The 25,938-nt window shown below is 46.2% G+C and overlaps 1 protein-coding gene across 1 annotated transcript in view; it reads left to right on the top strand.

The window, feature by feature from the left end:
• The first annotated feature begins 664 nt into the window (after positions 1-664).
• The window catches only part of trpa1b (transient receptor potential cation channel, subfamily A, member 1b), a 91,718-nt gene continuing 66,444 nt past the window's right edge, over positions 665-25,938 (top strand). Inside the window, exons 1-7 of the mRNA XM_055882175.1 lie at positions 665-793; positions 14,304-14,466; positions 15,787-15,962; positions 18,985-19,092; positions 19,840-19,948; positions 21,386-21,531; positions 23,323-23,459. Of these exons, the coding sequence (XP_055738150.1) occupies positions 665-793; positions 14,304-14,466; positions 15,787-15,962; positions 18,985-19,092; positions 19,840-19,948; positions 21,386-21,531; positions 23,323-23,459 (968 nt within the window). The remainder of the gene's footprint in view (positions 794-14,303; positions 14,467-15,786; positions 15,963-18,984; positions 19,093-19,839; positions 19,949-21,385; positions 21,532-23,322; positions 23,460-25,938) is intronic.

Genomic DNA, 25,938 nt, shown 5'->3' with positions numbered 1-25,938 from the left:
AACCTTCTATAGTGAGACTAACAGTCCCTTCTATAGTGAGACTAACAGTCCCTTCTATAGTGAGACTAACAGTCCCTTCTATAGTGATACTAACAGTCCCTTCTATAGTGAGACTAACGGTCCCTTCCATTCACCTTCTATAGTGAGACTAACAGTCCCTTCTATTAACCTTCTATAGTGAGACTAACAGTCCCTTCTATAGTGAGACTAACAGTCCCTTCTATAGTGAGACTAACATTCCCTTCTATTAACCTTCTATAGTGAGACTAACAGTCCCTTCCATTAACCTTCTATAGTGAGACTAACAGTCCCTTCCATTAACCTTCTATAGTGAGACTAACAGTCCCTTCCATTAACCTTCTATAGTGAGACTAACGGTCCCTTCATTCTCCTTCTATAGTGAGACTAAACGGGAGAATAAGGGACAATGTGGAACTGGCAACAAAAGCTGTTTCTTACACAAAAAATAGCATGTTTTGTCTGTGAGGGAAATGTGTATTTTGAATAGGTATACATTTGTGGTCTTTTAAGGTCTACTGTGGAGTCTGCTGCTGTGTAATCTTCCTGGAGGAGTGTGCGTATGTGTGTTATCCTGCGTGCACACGCGTGTGTTAATGACATCACTCTATCCTTCTTCCGTTCAGCGATTGGACTGTGCGACCTCATGCAGCTCACCAAGGAAGTGGCACCTCAGAACGGTTCCTATAAGTGTGTGATCGACGATGACGAAAGAAGATCTCACCAACTCTCTGTAAAAACAGACATCACTCTGGAGTCCATAAACCTGTTTGAGGTAAGTCCCAAGTTCCAATGCTTGATTTTGTAAATGTCCATTTAAAATATGAAATGCATCTCTGTCTTGACAAGGGATTTAAAAAAATATATACAATTACTTTCCATAAAGGTTTTGTAAAATTTCCGGTTAGAAGATTCCTGGAAAAAGCATGAAATCCATAAATCAACCAACCGGGATTTCGGGAAACCTGGGCATTTTTGGAAAGTCACCAGTATTGTGCAACCCAATGCTTGATATGGACGCATTAGTTACAAGCACTGTGTACATACCATCACAATAATATGTTTCTATTTGGAATACCTATGTCAGAATGCTGTTCATTGACTACAGCTTAGCATTCAACACCATTATCCCCTAAAAGCTTGTCACCAAGCTTGGGAATCTGGGTCTGAACACCTCCCGCTGCACCTGGATTTTGGACTTCCTGACGGGGACGACCCCAGGTGGTGAGGGTAGGCAACATCCCCTCCACCACTCTGACCCTTAACACAGGCACCCCACAGGGGTGTGTGCTTAGTCCTCTCCTGTACTACCTGTTCACCCACGACTGTATGGCCACGAACGACTCCACCACCATTAGCAAGTTCGCTGACGACACGACGGTGGTCGGCCTGATTCCAGAACAGACTATGGGAGGCGCACAGTACTACATAGAGCCACGACTACATGGAACTCTATTCCACATCAAGTAACTGATGCAGCAGTAGAATCATATTTAAAAACAGATAAAATACACCTTATGGAACAGCGGGGACTGTGAAGCAACACAAACATATGCACTATACATACACATGTATTTAGTACTGTAGATATGTTGTAGTGCTGGAGTAGGGGCCTGAGGGCACACAGCGTGTTGTGAAATCTGTGAATCTATTGTAATGTTTTAAAATTGTATAAACTGCCTTAATTTTGCTGGACCCCAGGAAGAGTAGCTGCTGCTTTGGCAGGAACTAATGGGGATCCATAATAAACCCCACGAAGAGTAGCTGCTGGTTTGGCAGGAACTAATAGGGCATCCATAATAAATACAAATACAAATATCCTGAAAAGGTTCTACAGCTGAGAGAATATTGACTGCCTGTTTCTCTGCTTGGTATGGCAATAACATATCCTGTTGCCTAGGCAATAACACCGCCCCCGATTGCATGGCGTTTAGAAAAGTTTCTACGGATAGCCCAGTACATCACTGGTTCCGAGCTCCCTGCCATCCAGGACCTCTATATCAGGCAGTGTGAAAAGGAGGCCAGGAAAATTGCCAAAGACCCCAACCGCCCGAGCCATCAACTATTTTCTCTGCTGCTGCCCGGCAAGAGGTACCGGTGCATCAAGCTCTTGAAGAGCTTCTATCCCCAAGCAATGCGACTGATAAATAACTAACAAAATTGCTACACGGACTAGGTTTACCTTGTATCTTTTTTCTTCTCAGTATTTTGCACTGTCTCTGTAAACACTCACAGGGCCCTACACACTCACACACACACTGTCACTCCAACACACCACTCACACACTGTCACTCCAACACACACACTCACTCACTGTCACTCCATCACACTCACTCACTGTCACTCCAATACACACACTCACACACTGTCACTACAACACACACAATCACTCACTGTCACTCCAACACACACACTCACTCACTGTCACTCCATCACACTCACTCACTGTCACTCCAACACACACACTCACACACTGTCACTACAACACACACACTCACTCACTGTCACTCCAACACACACACACTCACTCACTGTCACTCCAACACACAGACTCACACACTGTCACTCCAACACACACACACACTGTCACTCCAACACACACACTCACTCACTGTCACTCCAACACACACACTCACTCACTATCACTCCAACACACACACTCACAGACACACTGTCACTCCAACACACACACTCACTCACTGTCACTCCAACACACACACTCACACACTGTCACTCCAACACACACACTCACAGACACACTGTCACTCCAACACACACACACTCACTCACTGTCACTCCAACACACACACTCACTGTCACTCCAACACACTCACTCACTGTCACTCCAACACACACACTCACACACTGTCACTCCAACACACTCACTCACTGTCACTCCAACACACACACACAGTCACACAATGTCACTCCAACACACTCACTCACTGTCACTCCAACACACACACTCACTCACTGTCACACAAACAAGCTGATGCAACTGTGTTTATCTTATACCCTGTATATAGTCACCTTACCCCTATACATATCTACCTCCATCACTCCAGTATCCCTGTACATTGTTAATATGGTACTGACCCTGTATATAGTCACCTTACCCCTATACATATCTACCTCCATCACTCCAGTATCCCTGTACATTGTTAATATGGTACTGACCCTGTATATAGTCACCTTACCCCTATACATATCTACCTCCATCACTCCAGTATCTCCTTCTCCCTATACATATCTACCTCCATCACTCCAGTATCCCTGTACATTGTTAATATGGTACTGACCCTGTATATAGTCACCTTACCCCTATACATATCTACCTCCATCACTCCAGTATCCCTGTACATTGTTAATATGGTACTGACCCTGTATATAGTCACCTTCCCCCTATACATATCTACCTCCATCACTCCAGTATCCCTGTACATTGTTAATATGGTACTGACCCTGTATATAGTCACCTTACCCCTATACATATCTACCTCCATCACTCCAGTATCCCTGTACATTGTTAATATGGTACTGACCCTGTATATAGTCACCTTCCCCCTATACATATCTACCTCCATCACTCCAGTATCCCTGTACATTGTTAATATGGTCCTGACCCTGTATATAGTCACCTTCCCCCTATACATATCTACCTCCATCACTCCAGTATCCCTGTACATTATTAATATGGTAATGGAACTGATTTTTGAAATAGTCCTGTATATAGTGTGATTACTTTATTGTTTATTTCATATTTCTTATTCCATATTATGTGTGTGTGTGTGTGTGTGTGTGTGTGTGTGTGTGTTTTTCTAGTACTACATTGATATTGATTACTGCATTGTTGGGTTTGGAGGCTGCAACATTCATTTCAATCATGGCTATATTGGAATTAGTGGATATATGGATTCTTAAATACCCTGACCTGGTGAGATATATATGGAGGTTTAATATCCTGACCTAGTGAGATATATATGGAGGTTTAATATCCTGACCTGGTGAGATATATATGGAGGTTTAATTTCCTGACCTAGTGAGATATACATGGAGGTTTAATACCCTGACCTAGTGAGATATACATGGAGGAGGTTTAATACCCTGACCTAGTGAGATATACATGGAGATTTAATATCCTGACCTAGTGAGATATACATGGAGGAGGTTTAATACCCTGACCTAGTGAGATATACATGGAGGAGGTTTTATATCCTGACCTAGTGAGGTATACATGGAGGAAGTTTAATATCCTGACCTAGTGAGATATACATCGAGGAGGTTTAATATCCTGACCTAGTGAGATATACATGGAGGAAGTTTAATATCCTGACCTAGTGAGATACACATGGAGGTTTAATATCCTGATCTCGTGAGATATACATGGAGGAGGTTTAATATCCTGACCTCCTGAGATATACATGGAGGAGGTTTAATATCCTGACCTAGTGAGATATACATGGAGGAGGTGTAATACCCTGACCTAGTGAGATATACATGGAGGAGGTTTAATATCCTGACCTAGTGAGATATACATGGAGGAGGTTTAATATCCTGACCTAGTGAGATATACATGGAGGTTTAATATTCTGACCTAGTGAGATATACATGGAGGTTTAATATCCTGACCTGGTGAGATATACATGGAGGAGGTTTAATATCCTGACCTAGTGAGATATACATTTTTATTTATTTATTTATTTTTTATTTCACCTTTATTTAACCAGGTAGGCAAATTGAGAACACGTTCTCATTTACAATTGCGACCTGGCCAAGATAAAGCAAAGCAGTTCGACACATACAACAACACATAGTTACACATGGAGTAAAACAAACATACAGTCAATAATACAGTGAAAAATAAGTCTATATACAATATGAGCAAGTGAGGTGAGATAATGGAGGTGAAGGCAAACAAAAAATATATATAAATAAATAAAAATATAAAAAGGCCATGGTGGCGAAGTAAATACAATATAGAAAGTAAAAAAAACACTGGAATGGTTGGTTTGCAGTGGAAGAAGGTGCAAAGTAGAGATAGAAATAATGGGGTGCAAAGGAGCAAAATAAACAAATACACTAGGTAAAGAGGTAGTTGTTTGGGCTAAATTATAGATGGGCTATGTACAGGTGCAGTAATCTATGAGCTGCTCTGAAAGCTGGTGCTTAAAGCTAGTGAGGGAGATAAGTGTTTCCAGTTTCAGAGATTTTTGTAGTTCGTTCCAGTCATTGGCAGCAGAGAACTGGAAGGAGAGGCGGCCAAAGGAAGAATTGGTTTTGGGGGTGACCAGAGAGATATACCTGCTGGAGCGCGTGCTACGGGTGGGCGTTGCTATGGTGACCAGCGAGCTGAGATAAGGGGGGACTTTACCTAGCAGGGTCTTGTAGATGACCTGGAGCCAGTGGGTTTGGCGACGAGTGTGAAGCGAGGGCCAGCCAACGAGAGCGTACAGGTCGCAGTGGTGGGTAGTATATGGGGCTTTGGTGACAAAACGGATGGCACTGTGATAGACTGCATCCAATTTATTGAGTAGGGTTTTGGAGGCTATTTTGTAAATGACATCACCGAAGTCGAGGATTGGTAGGATGGTCAGTTTTACAAGGGTATGTTTGGCAGCATGAGTGAAGGATGCTTTGTTGCGTGATAGGAAGCCGATTCTAGATTTAACTTTGGATTGGAGATGCTTGATGTGAGTCTGGAAGGAGAGTTTACAGTCTAACCAGACACCTAGGTATTTGTAGTTGTCCACATATTCTAAGTCAGAGCCGTCCAGAGTAGTGATGTTGGACAGGCGGGCAGGTGCAGGCAGCGATCGGTTGAAGAGCATGCATTTAGTTTTACTTGTATTTAAGAGCAATTGGAGGCCACGGAAGGAGAGTTGTATGGCATTGAAGCTCGCCTGGAGGGTTGTTAACACAGTGTCAAAAGAAGGGCCAGAAGTATACAGAATAGTGTCGTCTGCGTAGAGGTGGATCAGAGACTCACCAGCAGCAAGAGCGACATCATTGATGTATACAGAGAAGAGAGTCGGTCCAAGAATTGAACCCTGTGGCACCCCCATAGAGACTGCCAGAGGTCCGGACAACAGACCCTCCGATTTGACACACTGAACTCGATTAGAGAAGTAGTTGGTGAACCAGGCGAGGCAATCATTAGAGAAACCAAGGCTGTCGAGTCTGCCGATGAGGATGTGGTGATTGACAGAGTCAAAAGCCTTGGCCAGGTCAATGAATATAGCTGCACAGTACTGTTTCCTATCGATAGCGGTTAAGATATCGTTTATGACCTTGAGCGTGGCTGAGGTGCACCCATGACCAGCTCTGAAACCAGATTGCATAGCGGAGAAGGTATGGTGGGATTCGAGATGGTCGGTAATCTGTTTGTTGACTTGGCTTTCGAAGACCTTAGAAAGGCAGGGTAGGATAGATATGGGTCTGTAGCTGTTTTGGTCAAGAGTGTCCCGTCCCCCTTTGAAGAGGGGGATAACCGCAGCTGCTTTCCAATCTTTGGGAATCTCAGACGACACGAAAGAGAGGTTGAAAAGGCTGGTAATAGGGGTGGCAACAATTTCAGCAGATAGTTTTAGAAAGAAAGGGTCCAGATTATCTAGCCCGGCTGATTTGTAAGGGTCCAGATTTTGCAGCTCTTTCAGAACATCAGCTGACTGTATTTGGGAGAAAGAGAAGTGGGGAAGGCTTGGGCGAGTAGCAGAGGGGAGGGCAGTGCTGTTGACCGGGGTAGGGGTAGCCAGGTGGAAAGCATGGCCAGCCGTAGAAAAATGCTTATTGAAATTCTCAATTATAGTGGATTTGTCGGTGGTGACAGTATTTCCTATCTTCAGTGCAGTTGGAAGCTGGGAGGAGGTGTTCTTATTCTCCATGGACTTTACAGTGTCCCAGAACTTTTTTGAGTTTGTGTTGCAGGAAGCAAATTTCTGCTTGAAAAAGATAGCCTTGGCTTTTCTAACTGCCTGTGTATACTGGTTTCTAGCTTCCCTGAAAAGTTGCATATCATGGGGGCTGTTCGATGCTAATGCAGAACGCCATAGGATGTTTTTCTGTTGGTTAAGGGCAGTCAGGTCAGGAGAGAACCAAGGGCTATATCTGTTCCTGGTTCTAAATTTCTTGAATGGGGCATGCTTATTCAAGATGGTGAGGAAGGCATTGAAAAAAAATATCCAGGCATCCTCTACTGACGGGATGAGATCAATATCCTTCCAGGATACATCGGCCAGGTCGATCAGAAAGGCCTGCTCGCTGAAGTGTTTCAGGGAGCGTTTGACAGTGATGAGTGGAGGTCGTTTGATCGCTGACCCATTACGGATACAGGCAATGAGGCAGTGATCGCTGAGATCTTGGTTGAAAACAGCAGAGGTGTATTTGGAGGGCAAGTTGGTTAGGATGATGTCTATGAGGGTACCCGTGTTTACGGAATTGGGGTGATATCTGGTAGGTTCATTGATAATTTGTGTGAGATTGAGGGCATCAAGCTTAGATTGTAGGATGGCTGGGGTGTTAAGCATGTTCCAATTTAGGTCGCCTAGCAGCACAAGCTCTGAAGATAGATGGGGGGCAATCAGTTCACATATGGTGTCCAGAGCACAGCTGGGGGCAGAGGGTGGTCTATAGCAGGCGGCAACAGTGAGAGACTTGTTTTTAGAGAGGTGGATTTTTAAAAGTAGGAGTTCAAATTGTTTCGGAACAGACCTGGATAGTAAAACAGAACTTTGCAGGCAATCTTTGCAGTAGATTGCAACACCGCCCCCTTTGGCCGTTCTATCTTGTCTGAAAATCTTGTAGTTAGGGATGAAAATGTCAGAATTTTTGTTGGTCTTCCTAAGCCAGGATTCAGACACGGCTAAAACATCTGGGTTGGCAGAGTGTGCTAAAGCAGTGAACAAAACAAACTTAGGGAGGAGGCTTCTAATGTTAACATGCATGAAACCAAGGCTATTACGGTTACAGAAGTCATCAAAAGAGAGCGCCTGGGGAATAGGAGTGGAGCTAGGTACTGCAGGGCCTGGGTTCACCTCTACATCACCAGAGGAACAGAGGAGGAGTAGGATAAGGGTACTGCTAAAAGCTATGAGAATTGGTCGTTTAGAACGTTTAGAACAGAGAGTAAAAGGAAGTTTCTGGGGGCGATAAAATAGCTTCAAGGAATAATGTACAGACAAAGGTTTGGTAGGATGTGAATACAGTGGAGGTAAACCTAGGTAATGAGTGATGATGAGAGAGATATTGTCTCTAGAAACATCATTGAAACCAGGTGATGTCATCGCATATGTGGGTGGTGGAACTGAGAGGTTGGATATATAGTGAGCAGGGCTAGAGGCTCTACAGTGAAATAAGCCAATAAACACTAACCAGAACAGCAATGGACAAGGCATATTTACATTAAGGAGAGGCATGCTTAATCGAGTGATCATAAGGGTCCAGTGAGTAGAGGTTGGTTGGGGTCACGGCGATCCAGACAGCTGGCCGGGTAGCTGGCTATCGGTAGCAAGATAACATAGGATGGAGGTCTCTTTTTTATTTTTTATTTTTTTTATTTTTTTTATTATTATTATTATTATTATTTATTTTTTTCACCTCGTTCGTTTCCGTCGGTAGATTAGTGGGGTTCCGTGTGGTAGAGGGGATCGATCCAATTGGCAAAATAGATATAGTGACCCAAGAAAAAAGAAAAAAATTGTCCGGTATATTTATTTAGATAGCAGCCGATAAGACAGCTAATAATTAGCAGATGGGTATTCAGAAACGTCGCAATGGAAAAGCCTGTTGAAACCACCTCGGACAATTACGTTGGCAGACCAGTCGTGATGGATCGGCGGGGCTCCGTGTCGGCAATAAAGGGTCCAGTCCAATTGGCAAAGGAGGTATTGTAGCCCAAGAATTCGCAGGTAGACCTCTTCGGCTAGCCGGCAGATGGGCCTAGCTCGAGGCTAGCTCAAGGCTAACTGGTGCTTGTTTCGGGTAAGAGGTATTAGCCAGTAGTAGCCACTTGGTTGCAGCTAGCTAGCGACGATGATCCGGTGTAATTGTCCAGAGCTTGCGTCAGGAATCCGGTGATGTGGTAGAGAAAAAGCAGTTCTATATTCTCTGGGTTGATATCGCGCCTGTAGACTGGCATGTATTGGCCCGAGCTGAAGCTGGCTGGTGTCCGAGTTAAGGCTGAAGACCGCAGCAGTGGCTAACTGACTACTAGCTAGTAGCTAGTTATCTGGCTAGCTTCTGATTGGGGTTACGGTTCTAAAGTATAAAAAAAAATAGCAGATCCGTACCACATTGGGTGAGGCGGGTTGCGGGAATGTATATTCAGTTCCAAGATGGAAAGTGAAATTAAAATATATACGAAATGTATACAAAAAATACGAGGACTATTTACGCGGGACAAGACGGGACAAGACGGGACAAGACAAACACACGTCCGACTGCTACGTCATCTTGGAGGTTTAATGGAGGTTTAATATCCTGACCTAGTGAGATATACATGGAGGTTTAATATCCTGACCTAGTGAGATATACATGGAGTTTAATATCCTGACCTAGTGAGATATACATGGAGGAGGTTTAATATCCTGACCTAGTGAGATATACATGGAGGAGGTTTAATATCCTGACCTAGTGAGATATACATGGAGGAGGTTTAATATCCTGACCTAGTGAGATATACATGGAGGTTTAATATCCTGACCTAGTGAGATATACATGGAGTTTAATATCCTGACCTAGTGAGATATACATGGAGGAGGTTTAATATCCTGACCTAGTGAGATATACATGGAGGAGGTTTAATATCCTGACCTAGTGAGATATACATGGAGGAGGTTTAATATCCTGACCTAGTGAGATATACATGGAGGAGGTTTAATATCCTGACCTAGTGAGATATACATGGAGGTTTAATATGCTGACCTAGTGAGATATACATGGAGTTTAATATCCTGACCTAGTGAGATATACATGGAGGAGGTTTAATATCCTGACCTAGTGAGATATACATGGAGGAGGTTTAATATCCTGACCTAGTGAGATATACATGGAGGAGGTTTAATATCCTGACCTAGTGAGACATACATGGAGGAGGTTTAATACCCTGACCTAGTGAGATATACATGGAGGAGGTTTAATATCCTGACCTAGTGAGATATACATGGAGGAGGTTTAATATCCTGACCTAGTGAGATATACATGGTGGAGGTTTAATATCCTGACCTAGTGAGATATACATGGAGGTTTAATATCCTGACCTAGTGAGACATACATGGAGGAGGTTTAATATCCTGACCTAGTGAGATATACATGTAAGGTTTAATATCCTGACCTGGTGAGATATACATGGAGGAGGTTTAATATCCTGACCTAGTGAGATATACATGGAGGTTTAATATCCTGACCTGGTGAGATATACATGGAGGAGGTTTAATATCCTGACCTAGTGAGATATACATGGAGGTTTAATATCCTGACCTAGTGAGATATACATGGAGTTTAATATCCTGACCTAGTGAGATATACATGGAGGAGGTTTAATATCCTGACCTAGTTAGATATACATGGAGGAGGTTTAATATCCTGACCTAGTGAGATATACATGGAGGAGGTTTAATATCCTGACCTAGTGAGACATACATGGAGGAGGTTTAATATCCTGACCTAGTGAGATATACATGGAGGAGGTTTAATATCCTGACCTAGTGAGATATACATGGAGGTTTAATATCCTGACCTAGTGAGATATACATGGAGGTTTAATATCCTGACCTAGTGAGATATACATGGAGGAGGTTTAATATCCTGACCTAGTGAGATATACATGGAGGAGGTTTAATATCCTGACCTAGTGAGATATACATGGAGGAGGTTTAATATCCTGACCTAGTGAGATATACATGGAGGTTTAATATCCTGACCTAGTGAGATATACATGGAGGTTTAATATTCTGACCTAGTGAGATATACATGGAGGAGGTTTAATACCCTGACCTAGTGAGATATACATGGAGGAGGTTTAATATCCTGACCTAGTGAGATATACATGGAGGTTATATATCCTGACCTAGTGAGATATACATGGAGGAGGTTTAATATCCTGACCTAGTGAGATATACATGGAGGTTTAATATCCTGACCTAGTGAGATATACATGGAGGAGGTTTAATATCCTGACCTAGTGAGATATACATGGAGGTTATATATCCTGACCTAGTGAGATATACATGGAGGAGGTTTAATATCCTGACCTAGTGAGATATACATGGAGGTTTAATATCCTGACCTAGTGAGATATACATGGAGGAGGTTTAATATCCTGACCTAGTGAGATATACATGGAGGTTATATATCCTGACCTAGTGAGATATACATGGAGGAGGCTTCATCAAGCTAGTCGTCTTGACTACTTTCTTATGTCATTCTCGCCGGCACCAAAAGTTTAAAAAGTGTTGATAGGGGACAGAATGCGGTCGGACGGATCAAATAATTGGCATATATATTTATCTTACAGAATTTCCACCTGGGCGAGGATATTGGAAATGTAATCAAAGCCTACTAGATGATAAATTGTTTAGAACTAGGACAGAAGAATGTATAACTGACTTTTTCAGACATAACAAACAGTAGGTACAGCAGATCCCCTTATTGTATGGGACACTTTTAAATGTGCCTTTAGAGGCCATGCAATTCAGTACTCATCTATATTAAAAAGGTATTATTGGATAATATTCATCCTAATCAGGATTTTTTACATGGACGATACATTGGAGATAATATAAGACAAATACTGGAAACAATAGAACCCTATGAAAAATCAGGGACACCAGGCCTGGTTTTCATAGCTGATTTTGAAAAGGTTTTTGATAAAGTACGACTGGAGTTTATATGTAAATGCCTGGAATATTTACATTTGGGAGAATGTCTTATAAAATGGGTTAAAGTTATGTATAGTAACCCTAGGTGTAAAATAGTAAATAATAGCTACATCTCAGAAAGTTTTAAACTGTGAAACTGGTTCTAACCAGAATAGAAAGAGGAGAGGGAGGCCTCGGTGTACAACTGAACAAGAGGACAAGTACATTAGAGTGTTTAGTTTGAGAAACAGACGTCTCACAAGTCCTCAACTGGCAGCTTCATTATATAGTACCCTGCAAAACACCAGTCTCAACGTCAACAGTGAAGAGGTGACTCCGGGATGCTGACCTTCTAGGCAGAGTTCCTCTGTCCAGTGTTCTTTTGCCAGTCTTAATCTTTTCTTTTTATTGGTCCGTCTGAGACTGGTGTTTTGCGGGTAATATTTAATGAAGCTGCCAGTTGAGTTAATGAAGCTGCCATTTCTCGCATGGAATAACCTTAATTTCTCAGAACAAGAATAGACTGATAAATTTCAGAAGAAAGTTCTTTGTTTCTGGCCATTTTGAGCCTGTATTCGAACCCACAAATGCTGATGCTCCAGATACTCAACTAGACTAAAGAAAGCCAGTTTTATTGCTTCTTTAATCAGAATAACTGTTTTCAGATGTGCGAAGATAATTGCAAAAAGGGTTTTCTAATGATCAATTAGCCTTTTAAAATGATAAACTTGGATTAGTTAACACAACGTGCCATTGGAACACAGGAGTGATGGTTGCTGATAATGGGCCTCTGTAGATATTCCATAAAAAAATCTGCCGTTTCCAGCTACAATAGTCATTTACAACATTAACAATGTCTACGCTGTATTTCTGATCAATTTGATGTTGTTTTAATGGACAAAAAATGTGCTCTTCTTTCAAAAACAAGGACATTTCTAAGTGACCCCAAATGTTCGAACTGTAGTGTATGTTAATATATATTTGTATATATTTGTATGACATTAAAACTTGAAACTTGAGCTTGAATCAAACAGTCCACGAACACCTTCCTAATATTAAACTGCACCCCATTTGCACTCAGAACAGCCTCAATTCGTCAGGGCATGGACTCTACAGGGAGGAATTCAAGTAGGAAAAATTAGGTCCACATGCAGAAACACACATACCATGTAATGTCATACAATATATACAACATGTGTTAATGTGGCTGAATTGATTGAAATGAAATGGAATTAACCCCCTCAATACCTTACCTCTGTCCCCATCCGTCCCTTACCTCTGTCCCCATCCTTCCTTACCTCTGTCCCCAACCTTCCTTACCTCTGTCCCCAACCTTCCTTACCTCTGTCCCCATCCTTCCTTACCTCTGTCCCCAACCTTCCTTACCTCTGTCCCCAACCTTCCTTACCTCTGTCCCCGTCCGTCCCTTACCTCTGTCCCCAACCTTCCTTACCTCTGTCCCCATCCGTACCTTACTCTGTCCCCAACCTTCCTTACCTCTGTCCCCAACCTTCCTTACCTCTGTCCCCGTCCGTCCCTTACCTCTGTCCCCATTGGTTCCTTACCTCTGTCCCCATTGGTTCCTTACCTCTGTCCCCAACCTTCCTTACCTCTGTCCCCATCCGTCCCTTACCTCTGTCCCCAACCTTCCTTACCTCTGTCCCCATCCGTACCTTACTCTGTCCCCAACCTTCCTTACCTCTGTCCCCAACCTTCCTTACCTCTGTCCCCATCCGTCCCTTACCTCTGTCCCCATCCATACCTTACCTCTGTCCCCAACCTTCCTTACCTCTGTCCCCATCCATACCTTACCTCTGTCCCCAACCTTCCTTACCTCTGTCCCCATTGGTTCCTTACCTCTGTCCCCATCCGTCCCTTACCTCTGTCCCCAACCTTCCTTACCTCTGTCCCCATCCGTCCCTTACATCTGTCCCCAACCTTCCTTACCTCTGTCCCCAACCGTCCCTTACCTCTGTCCCCATCCGTTCCTTACCTCTGTCCCCATCTATACCTTACCTCTGTCCCCAACCTTCCTTACCTCTGTCCCCAACCGTCCCTTACCTCTGTCCCCATTGGTTCCTTACCTCTGTCCCCATCCGTCCCTTACCTCTGTCCCATCCGTCCCTTACCTCTGTCCCCATCCATACCTTACCTCTGTCCCCAACCTTCCTTACCTCTGTCCCCATCCATACCTTACCTCTGTCCCCAACCTTCCTTACCTCTGTCCCCAACCTTCCCTTACCTCTGTCCCCATCCATCCCAAACCTCTGTCCCCATCCATACCTTACCTCTGTCCCCAACCTTCCTTACCTCTGTCCCCATCCGTCCCTTACCTCTGTCCCCAACCTTCCTTACATCTGTCCCCATCCGTACCTTACCTCTGTCCCCAACCTTCCTTACCTCTGTATCCATCGGTTCCTTACCTCTGTCCAGTGGGCTCGGGGAGGTGATGTGTCCCAGCTGGAGGGCTTGGTGAGGAGAGACCCAGGGGTACTGAGAGAACAGGATGACTCTGGTGCCTCTCTGGTCCACCACGCTGCTGGCGCAGGAAACATCCCTGTTATCAGCTTCATCTGCAGCAACACACACACAGATGGTGAGGCTCCACACACACACACACAGATGGTGAGGCTCCACACACACACACACAGATGGTGAGGCTCCACACACACACACACAGATGGTGAGGCTCCACACACACACACAGAGATGGTGAGGCTCCACACACACACACACAGATGGTGAGGCTCCACACACACAGATGGTGAGGCTCTACACACACACACACACACACAGATGGTGAGGCTCCACACACACACACACACACACAGATGGTGAGGCTCCACACACACACACACAGATGGTGAGGCTCCACACACACACACACAGATGGTGAGGCTCCACACACACACACACACAGATGGTGAGGCTCCACACACACACACACACAGATGGTGAGGCTCCACACACACACACACACAGATGGTGAGGCTCCACACACACACACACAGATGGTGAGGCTCCACACACACACACACACACACAGATGGTGAGGCTCCACACACACACACACACACAGATGGTGAGGCTCCACACACACACACACAGATGGTGAGGCTCCACACACACACACACAGATGGTGAGGCTCCACACACACACACACACAGATGGTGAGGCTCCACACACACACACACAGATGGTGAGGCTCCACACACACACACACACACACAGATGGTGAGGCTCCACACACACACACACAGATGGTGAGGCTCCACACACACACACACAGATGGTGAGGCTCCACACACACACACACACAGATGGTGAGGCTCCACACACACACACACACACAGATGGTGAGGCTCCACACACACACACACACAGATGGTGAGGCTCCACACACACACACACACAGATGGTGAGGCTCCACACACACACACACACAGATGGTGAGGCTCCACACACACACACACACACACAGATGGTGAGGCTCCACACACACACACACACACACACAGATGGTGAGGCTCCACACACACACAGATGGTGAGGCTCCACACACACAAACACACAGCATAACAGCCAGGGATGGTGAGGCTCCCATCCTAAAAATACAAAATGGCTGCCAGTATGATGTAGATTCACGTGAAAAATGTCCTCTTACTTTAATTTCTCAAGTTTCTGTTTATGCGTGTGTGCGTGTGTGCCTGTGGGTGTGTGTGTGTGCGTGTGTGCCTGTGTGTGTGTGTGTGTGTGTGTGTGTGTGTGTGTGTGTGTGTGTGTGTGTGTGTGTGTGTGTGTGTGTGTGTGTGTGTGTGTGTGTGTGTGTGTGTGTGTGTGTGTGTGTGTGTGTGTGTGTGTGTGTGAGTGTGTGTGTGTGAGTGTGTGTGTCCTACCTCTGTCCTCTCTCCCCAGGGTGGAAGGTGTATGATGACGAGGGGTCCATGCCGCTGCACTGGGCTGTGGAGAGGAACCAGCCAGACAGCTGCAGGGCTCTGTTGGAGCTGGGGGCTGAACCCAACGTCCTCAACAAGGCCCTGATGTCACCTCTACACCTGGCTGTTAGCCACACACACAACCATCTGGTCCAGGTGAGACACCATGATCCTTAGCGCCCCCATCCTCTTCTACTAAACAGCATTGGGTCTCTCCTACACCTAGAGGTGAGTTACACCTTACCAGCCCTATCAAACTACCTTCCCTTCCCTGCCCCACCAAACTACCTGCCCTTACCTTCCCTTACCTGCCCCACAAAACTACCTGCCCTTACCTTCCCTTACCTGCCCCACCAAACTACCTGCCCTTACCTTCCCTTACCTGCCCCACCAAACTACCTGCCCTTACCTTCCCTTACCTGCCCCACCAAACTACCTGCCCTTACCTTCCCTTACCTGCCCCACAAAACTACCTGCCCTTACCTTCCCTTACCTGCCCCACCAAACTACCTGCCCTTACCTTCCCTTACCTGCCCCACCAAACTACCTGCCCTTACCTTCCCTTACCTGCCCCACCAAACTACCTGCCCTTACCTTCCCTTACCTGCCCCACCAAACTACCTGCCCTTACCTTCCCTTACCTGCCCCACCAAACTACCTGCCCTTACCTTCCCTTACCTGCCCCACCAAACTACCTGCCCATACCTTCCCTTACCTGCCCCACCAAACTACCTGCCCTTACCTTCCCTTACCTGCCCCACCAAACTACCTGCCCTTACCTTCCCTTACCTGCCCCACCAAACTACCTGCCCTTACCTTCCCTTACCTGCCCCACCAAACTACCTGCTCTTACCTTCCCTTACCTGCCCCACCAAACTACCTGCCCTTACCTTCCCTTACCTGCCCCACCAAACTACCTGCCCTTACCTTCCCTTACCTGCCCCACCAAACTACCTGCTCTTACCTTCCCTTACCTGCCCCACCAAACTACCTGCCCTTACCTTCCCCACCAAACTACCTGCTCTTACCTTCCCTTACCTGCCCCACCAAACTACCTGCCCTTACCTTCCCTTACCTGCCCCACCAAACTACCTGCCCTTACCTTCCCTTACCTGCCCCACCAAACTACCTGCCCTTATCTTCCCTTACCTGCCCCACCAAACTACCTGCCCTTACCTTCCCTTACCTGCCCCACCAAACTACCTGCCCTTACCTTCCCTTACCTGCCCCACCAAACTACCTGCCCTTACCTTCCCTTACCTGCCCCACCAAACTACCTGCCCTTACCTTCCCTTACCTGCCCCACCAAACTACCTGCCCTTACCTTCCCTTACCTGCCCCACCAAACTACCTGCCCTTACCTTCCCTTACCTGCCCCACCAAACTACCTGCCCTTACCTTCCCTTACCTGCCCCACCAAACTACCTGCCCTTACCTTCCCTTACCTGCCCCACCAAACTACCTGCCCTTACCTTCCCTTACCTGCCCCACCAAACTACCTGCCCTTACCTTCCCTTACCTGCCCCACCAAACTACCTGCCCTTACCTTCCCTTATCTGCCCCACCAAACTACCTGCCCTTACCTTCCCTTACCTGCCCCACCAAACTACCTGCCCTTACCTTCCCTTACCTGCCCCACCAAACTACCTGCCCTTACCTTCCCTTACCTGCCCCACCAAACTACCTGCCCTTACCTTCCCTTACCTGCCCCACCAAACTACCTGCCCTTACCTTCCCTTACCTGCCCCACCAAACTACCTGCCCTTACCTTCCCCACCAAACTACCTGCCCTTACCTTCCCTTACCTGCCCCACCAAACTACCTGCCCTTACCTTCCCCACCAAACTACCTGCCCTTACCTTCCCCACCAAACTACCTGCCCTTACCTTCCCCACCAAACTACCTGCCCTTACCTTCCCTTACCTTCCCCACCAAACTACCTGCCCTTACCTTCCCCACCAAACTACCTGCCCTTACCTTCCCTTACCTGCCCCACCAAACTACCTGCCCTTACCTTCCCCACCAAACTACCTGCCCTTACCTTCCCCACCAAACTACCTGCCCTTACCTTCCCCACCAAACTACCTGCCCTTACCTTCCCTTACCTTCCCCACCAAACTACCTGCCCTTACCTTCCCCACCAAACTACCTGCCCTTACCTTCCCGACCAAACTACCTGCCCTTACCTTCCCCACCAAACTACCTGCCCTTACCTTCCCTTACCTTCCCCACCAAACTACCTGCCCTTACCTTCCCTTACCTTCCCCACCAAACTACCTGCCCTTACCTTCCCCACCAAACTACCTGCCCTTACCTTCCCTTACCTGCCCCACCAAACTACCTCCCCTTACCTTCCCTTACCTGCCCCACCAAACTACCTGCCCTTACCTTCCCTTACCTGCCCCACCAAACTACCTTCCCTTACCTTCCCCACCAAACTACCTGCCCTTACCTTCCCTTACCTGCCCCACCAAACTACCTGCCCTTACCTTCCCTTACCTGCCCCACCAAACTACCTTCCCTTACCTTCCCCACCAAACTACCTGCCCTTACCTTCCCTTACCTGCCCCACCAAACTACCTTCCCTTACCTTCCCCACCAAACTACCTGCCCTTACCTTCCCTTACCTGCCCCACCAAACTACCTGCCCTTACCTTCCCTTACCTTCCCCACCAAACTACCTGCCCTTACCTTCCCTTACCTGCCCCACCAAACTACCTGCCCTTACCTTCCCTTACCTGCCCCACCAAACTACCTGCCCTTACCTTCCCTTACCTGCCCCACCAAACTACCTGCCTTTACCTTCCCCACCAAACTACCTGCTCTTACCTTCCCTTACCTGCCCCACCAAACTACCTGCCCTTACCTTCCCTTACCTGCCCCACCAAACTACCTGCCCTTACCTTCCCTTACCTGCCCCACCAAACTACCTGCCCTTACCTTCCCTTACCTGCCCCACCAAACTACCTGCCCTTACCTTCCCCACCAAACTACCTGCCCTTACCTTCCCTTACCTGCCCCACCAAACTACCTTCCCTTACCCTTAGAAAACAAGGACAGGTATGTATCACAGAATGTTGTTGTTTCCCCAGCTACAATTTCATTAATTTATTAATTCATATCACATGAGGTTTCATTATTAATGTGTGTGTGTGTGTGTGTGTGTGGTTTCTCCCAGCTCCTGTTGTCTCACTATAAGACAGAGTCTAACCTAGAAGGAGGTCTTGGCAACACTCCTGTCATGTTAGCCTGCTCCATCGATAATACTGAGGCTCTCTCTATACTGGTGAGAGGAACACTATACTCTCCTCCCCTCCCTCTCTCTGTCTCTCTCTATCCTCCCCTCCCTCCCTCCCTCTCTCTCTCTCCTCCCCTCCCTCCCTCCCTCTCTCTCTCTCTCTCTCTCTCTCTCTCTCTCTCTTTCTCTCTCTCTCCTCCCCTCCCTCCCTCCCTCCCTCTCTCTCTCTCTCCTCCCCTCCCTCTCTCTCTCTCTCCTCCCTCCCCTCCCTCTCTCTCTCTCTCTCCTCCCTCCCCCTCTCTCTCTCTCCTCCCTCCCCCTCTATCTCTCTCTCTCTCCTCCCCTCCCTCCCTCTCTCTCTCTCTCTCTCCTCCCCTCCCCCCCTCTCTCTCGCCTCCCCTCCCTCTCTCTCTCTCTCTCTCTCTCTCTCTCCTCCCCTCCCTCTATGTGCATCATAAGGCATTATAAAGGACGTTATAAAGCCTTGTACATACTTAATTGAAAGTGCTATCGAATCAGGTAATATAGGCTTAAGTGTCTGTAAGTGTATACAGTACACATACATAGCCTGTTGTACAATTAATGTCAAATAATACTCAATCGCCTTGTTTTTATGAGAGAATGTATACAAAATGTGTATAATGTTTATAACCAAGAGATAGAATAACACACACAGCTTCCATTCTCTCCTAGAATTTAGATGTTACCAATACAGTATTATTAACTGTCACAACTCTGCTTTGTGTCAATGCTTTATTAAAAACTCCTGACTCTGTCCTATTCCCTGCACTGTAGCTGAGGCATGGGGCGCGGCTCTCCAGTCAGAACAAACTGGGCCACTATGCTATCCATGCAGCTGCCTTCGCAGGCTCAAAGAAAGCCATGGATGTCATCCTCAAAGCTGGTACGGCATTATGATGAGGGGAATAAAGGATTGCATTTGTATAGGATGCTACACTTGTCCATAGGTGTAAAAAGCACTTTACTATTGTAAGTCCATTACTAGCCTGGTCAATTCCAATGCTGTCCTTGTCAAGCCAAACATGTTAGCATGATAGCATGTTCGCATGTTAGCATGATAGCATGATAGCATGATATCATGATAGCATGATAGCATGATAGCATGATAGCATGGTAGCATGGTAGCATGGTAGCATGATAGCATGATAGCATGATAGCATGATAGCATGGTAGCATGATAGCATGATAGCACAAACAGGATAATACTCTGGCTAATCCCTTACCAGTGTTACCATCTTTGTCAAAATCAAATCAAATCAAATGTTATTGGTGTACAGCAGGGGTGTCAAACTCATTCCACGGAGGGCCTAGTGTCTGCAGGTTTTTGGTTTTTCCTTTCAATAAAGCCCTAGACAACCAGGTGTGGGGAGTTCCTAACTAATTAGTGATGTTAATTCATCAATCAAGTACAAGGGAGGAGCGAAAACCCGCAGACACTCGGCCCTCCGTGGAATGAGTTTGACACCTGTGGTGTACAGCTTATTATTGGTTGATTTTGATACTTTCTTAGTGGGAAAATCTGACCTAATTTTTCAACAACAAGTTTCCAAGTCAGGAAATTTCAGAGTTTCCAAGTTCTCTTGAACAAGACATAATACACAGTGGCCATTTTGTGTCAACATACAGGATCTTTGTTACTGATACACGGGAGCCATTTTATGTCAATATACAGGATCTTTGTTACTGATACACGGGAGCCATTTCATGCCAACATACAGGATCTTTGTTACTGATACACGGGAGCCATTTTGTGTCACTATACAGGATCTTTGCTACTGATACACGGGAGCCATTTGTTGCCTAAATGGTCATCTAGGGAGCCGCACAAAACCAGAGACCTCAGCACAGACACACTGTTTACCTAACCTGGGAGGTCTGCAGCTGAGCCATATATAACAGGACGCGGATGTGTTTAGTACAACAGCAAAACATTTGTGAAGCTTCTGTCGTTGTCAGTTTCGGGGACCAAACATTACATTCCTTAAGGCCAGGCCTAGCCAGATCTCCACAGATGGCATGACTAAGGGGAAATGAGTTGAGATAGAAGACTCACGTGTTTGTTCAGTTGTCACCCTAGTTTACATTACACTGGGAAACCAAACACAACAACGGTCTGAGTTCTTCATTTGAACAGGATATACCACAATGCTTCAGAGATTCAACTCAATACATCTGTCCACTTCGGTCTCAATAGTCCTTATTACAAGGAAAGGAGATGAGGAAAGGAAACCACTTTAGATGAGCCCTCTGCATGTAGCATCCTGTCCAGGGGGATGTACTTGTACATAACTCTGCCTGTGTGTTTTGTTTTGTTTTCCAGGAGAGGAGATGGGTCATTCCATAGAGGAACACATTAATTTCCTGGATAAGTCGTGCAGTAGTCCACTTCACCTGGCGGTCAGGGGAGGCAACATGGAAATCATTGAGTTCTGCATTCACAAAGGAGCCAAGATCGACCAGCAACAGGTACATTAAGACGGGGGGGGGGGGGGGGGGGGGGGGGGGCAGGTAACCTAGGGGTTAGAGTGTAGAGGCGACAGGTAACCTAGTGGTTAGAGTGTAGAGATGGCAGGTAGCCTAGTGGTTAGAGTGTAGAGGTGGCAGGTAACCTAGTGGTTAGAGTGTAGAGGTGGCAGGTAACCTAGTGGTTAGAGTGTAGAGATGGCAGGTAGCCTAGTGGTTAGAGTGTAGAGGCGGCAGGTAGCCTAGTGGTTAGAGTGTAGAGGCGGCAGGTAGCCTAGTGGTTAGAGTATAGAGGCGACAGGTAACCTAGTGGTTAGAGTGTAGAGGTGGCAGGTAACCTAGTGGTTAGAGTGTAGAGGTGGCAGGTAGCCTAGTGGTTAGAGTATAGAGGCGACAGGTAACCTAGTGGTTAGAGTGTAGAGGTGGCAGGTAGCCTAGTGGTTAGAGCGTTGGACTAGTAACCAGCAGGTAGCCTAGTGGTTAGAGTGTTGGGACTAGTAACCAGCAGGTAGCCTAGTGGTTAGAGTGTTGAGACTAGTAACCAGCAGGTAGCCTAGTGGTTAGAGTGTTGGGACTGGTAACCAGCAGGTAGCCTAGTAGTTAGAGTGTTGGGACTGGTAACCAGCAGGTAGCCTAGTGGTTAGAGTGTTGGGACTAGTAACCAGCAGGTAGCCTAGTGGTTAGAGTGTTGGACTAGTAACCAGCAGGTAGCCTAGTGGTTAGAGCGTTGGACTAGTAACCAGCAGGTAGCCTAGTGGTTAGAGCGTTGGACTAGTAACCAGCAGGTAGCCTAGTGGTTAAAGCGTTGGACTAGTAACCAGCAGGTAGCCTAGTGGTTAGAGTGTTGGACCAGTAACCAGCAGGTAGCCTAGTGGTTAGAGTGTTGGACTAGTAACCAGCAGGTAGCCTAGTGGTTAGAGCGTTGGACTAGTAACCAGCAGGTAGCCTAGTGGTTAGAGTGTTGGGACTAGTAACCAGCAGGTAGTCTAGTGGTTAGAGCGTTGGACTAGCAAACAAATGTTTGCAAGATGGAATCCCTGAGCTGACAAGGTAAATGTATGTCGAAGGAATACGGTGCCATTCAGGATGTATTTCCAGTTCAGATGCAGGACCAGAAGTCTAGAGAGTCCAGAGAGACAGTAATAGCTCCAGATAATAATAACTTCCACTTCCTGTACTGACCTCCACTTCCTGTACTGTACTGTCCTCCACTTATTAATGTACTGAACTGACCTCCACTTCCTGTACTGTTCTGTATGTGGTGTGGCGGTGAGGACAGTGACCTCTGCTCTGTTCTTGCCATTCATGCATATCTCATTGAAATGCTTGTATTACCCCGTCTCTCTGGGTCACTTACATCCCACCGGAGATTCCTATCTCTATTGACTATCTCTTCGCTCTATGTCTATGTGTGGTACTGTAGCGTGCATTGTTACACATACACAAGTAGAAACATGGAAAATAGGTGTGTGTTTTCTGAAATGTTTGTCACATTTCTGTGTCTGAAATTCCATGATACACTTAACCTGTGTGTGTGTGTGTGTGTGTGTGTGTGTGTGTGTGTGTGTGTGTGTGTGTGTGTGTGTGTGTGTGTGTGTGTGTGTGTGTGTGTGTGTGTGTGTGTGTGTGTCTGTGTGTGTGTCTGTGTGTGTGTGTGTCTGTGTCTGTGTGTGTGTGTGTGTGTGTGTGTGTGTGTGTCTGTTTGTGTGTGTGTGTCTGTGTGTGTCTGTGTCTGTGTCTGTGTCTGTGTCTGTGTCTGTGTCTGTGTCTGTGTGTGTGTGTACTGTACTCCAGGTGGACCGGTCTACAGCGCTGCACTTTGCCTGTTCCCAGGGAGCTACAGAGGCTGTTAAACTGATGCTGTCCTCCTACAGCAGGCTGGACAGCATCATTAACCTGCCTGATGGAGCCTGCCAGACACCTCTACACAGGTGGGACACCTTTTTTTTTTTCATTCATTTCTTCCTTCGTTCATTTATTCCTTCATTCATTCATCCATTTTAATGATATTTTGTTCATATAATTTTTAGACTCATGAAATGATTCATGACAACCAAACATCCAGACATTCCATTCTATTGTGAACAGAACCAAAGATTGTTCAGGAGTCAGAACGTGACAAATGTTTAAAAAGGAAACATTAATCACAGAGTAATGGGTTGTGGCCTAATACCTATTAATGTGCCCCAAAAGGCACCCTATTCCCTATTTAGTGCACTACTTTTGACCAGGCCCAATAACCCTATTCCCTATTTAGTGCACTACTTTTGACCAGGCCCCATAAACCCTATTCCCTATTTAGTGCACTACTTTTGACCAGGGCCCATAACCCTATTCCTTATTTAGTGCACTACTTTTGACCAGGCCCCATAACCCTATTCCCTATTTAGTGCACTACTTTAGACCAGGCCCCATAACCCTATTCCCTATTTAGTGTGCTACTTTAGACCAGGCCCCATAACCCTATTCCCTATTTAGTGCGCTACTTTTGACTAGCACCGTAGTGTGCCATTTAGGATGCAGCCCCTAGTTGTACCTCTTGTCCTTTGTCTTTATGACCAGTAACCACGGTAACTATCCAACTGCAGTGTGTGTGTGTGTGTGTGTGTGTGTGTGTGTGTGTGTGTGTGTGTGTGTGTGTGTGTGTGTGTGTGTGTGTGTGTGTGTGTGTGTGTGTGTGTGTGTGTGTGTGTGTGTGTGTGTGTGTGTGTGTGTGTGTAAAGAGCGAAAATGACTCGGTAACACCTGGTTAATACCCACATCATAACTACCGTCATAAAAAAAATGGAATGATTACATAGAAACAAGGCAATGTGAAGAGAGTATGGCATGACTTGTTTTTTAATATTAGTGATCATAAAGATATGCCTCAGTCTCACATCCCCTCTGTATCTAACAGCTATGTGTGTTGGCACAGGTAACCACACTAAGCACACTGGAAAAAGGAACAGCTTTTTAAATATTTAGCTGTTTTAGACTGTATTCTTCAGCTAACAAGTATGAACCCGTTAACAAATCCTGTCTGAAGTCAATGGAAAATAAAACCCTCATTATCCTATTAACTTCATATCAATTCAATGGGCTTTTATTGGCTTGGAAAACATGTGTTAACAATGCCAAAGCAAGTGAGGTAGATAATATATAAATCTACGTTGACCAATCTAATAAACTGGCCCTTGTGTAGCGTAGTCCATAGTGACTAGTAAAACCAACCCAAACCAGAAACCGTGGATAGACGGCAGCATTCGCAGAAAACTGAAAGTGCGAACCACCGCATTTAACCATGGCAAGGTGACTGGGAATACGGTTGAATACAAACAGTGTAGTTATTCCCTCCGTAAGGCAATCAAACAGGCAAAACGTCAGTACAGAGACAAAGTGGAGTCGCAATTCAACGGCTCAGACACGAGACGTATTTCGCAGGGTCTACAGACAATCATGGATTACAAAGGGAAAACCAGCCACGTCGCGGATATCGACGTCTGGCTCCTGAAAAAGCTAAACACCTTCTTCGCCTGCTTTTGAAGACAACACAGTGCCACTGACGCGGACCGCTCCCAAGGACTGTGGGTTCTCGTTCTCTGTGGCCGATGTAAGACATTTAAACGTGTTAACCCTCGCCAGGCTGCCGGCCTACACGGCATCCTTAGCCACGTCCTCAGAGCACGCGTAGACCAGCTGGCTGGTGTGTTTACGGACATATTCAATCTCTCCCTATCCCAGTCTGCTGTTCCCACATGCCTCAAGATGTCCACCATTGTTCCTGTAGCCAAGAAAGCAAAGGTAACTGAACTAAATGACTATCGCCCCGTAGCACTCACTTCCGTCATCATGAAGTGCTTTCAGAGACTAGTCAAGGATCATATCACCTCTACCTGACACTCTAGACCCAGTTCAGTTTGCATACTGCCCCAATCAATCCACAGACGATGCAATCGCAACCACACTGGACACTGCCCTATCCCACCTGGACAAGAGGAATACCTATGTAAGAATGCAGTTCATTGACTAAAGCACAGCATTCAACACCATAGTACCCTCCAAGCTCATCATTAAGCTGGAGGCCCTGGGTCTGAACCCCGCCCTGTGGCCCTGGGTCTGAACCCCGCCCTGTGGCCCTGGGTCTGAACCCCGCCCTGTGGCCCTGGGTCTGAACCCCGCCCTGTGCAACTGGGTCCTGGACTTCCTGACGGGCAGCCCCCCCAGGTGGTGAAGGTAGGACACAACTCCCTCCACTTCACTGATCCTCAACACAGGGGCCCTTCACTGATCCTCAACACAGGGGCCCTTCACTGATCCTCAACACAGGGGCCCTTCACTGATCCTCAACACAGGGGCCCTTCACTGATCCTCAACACAGGGGCCCTTCACTGATCCTCAACACAGGGGCCCTTCACTGATCCTCAACAC

Source organism: Salvelinus fontinalis, chromosome 25, assembly GCF_029448725.1.
Source record: "Salvelinus fontinalis isolate EN_2023a chromosome 25, ASM2944872v1, whole genome shotgun sequence".
Classification (NCBI taxonomy): domain Eukaryota; kingdom Metazoa; phylum Chordata; class Actinopteri; order Salmoniformes; family Salmonidae; genus Salvelinus; species Salvelinus fontinalis.
Note: the sequence above shows the minus strand (reverse complement) of the source record. Positions and strands in the feature narration are given on the sequence as shown.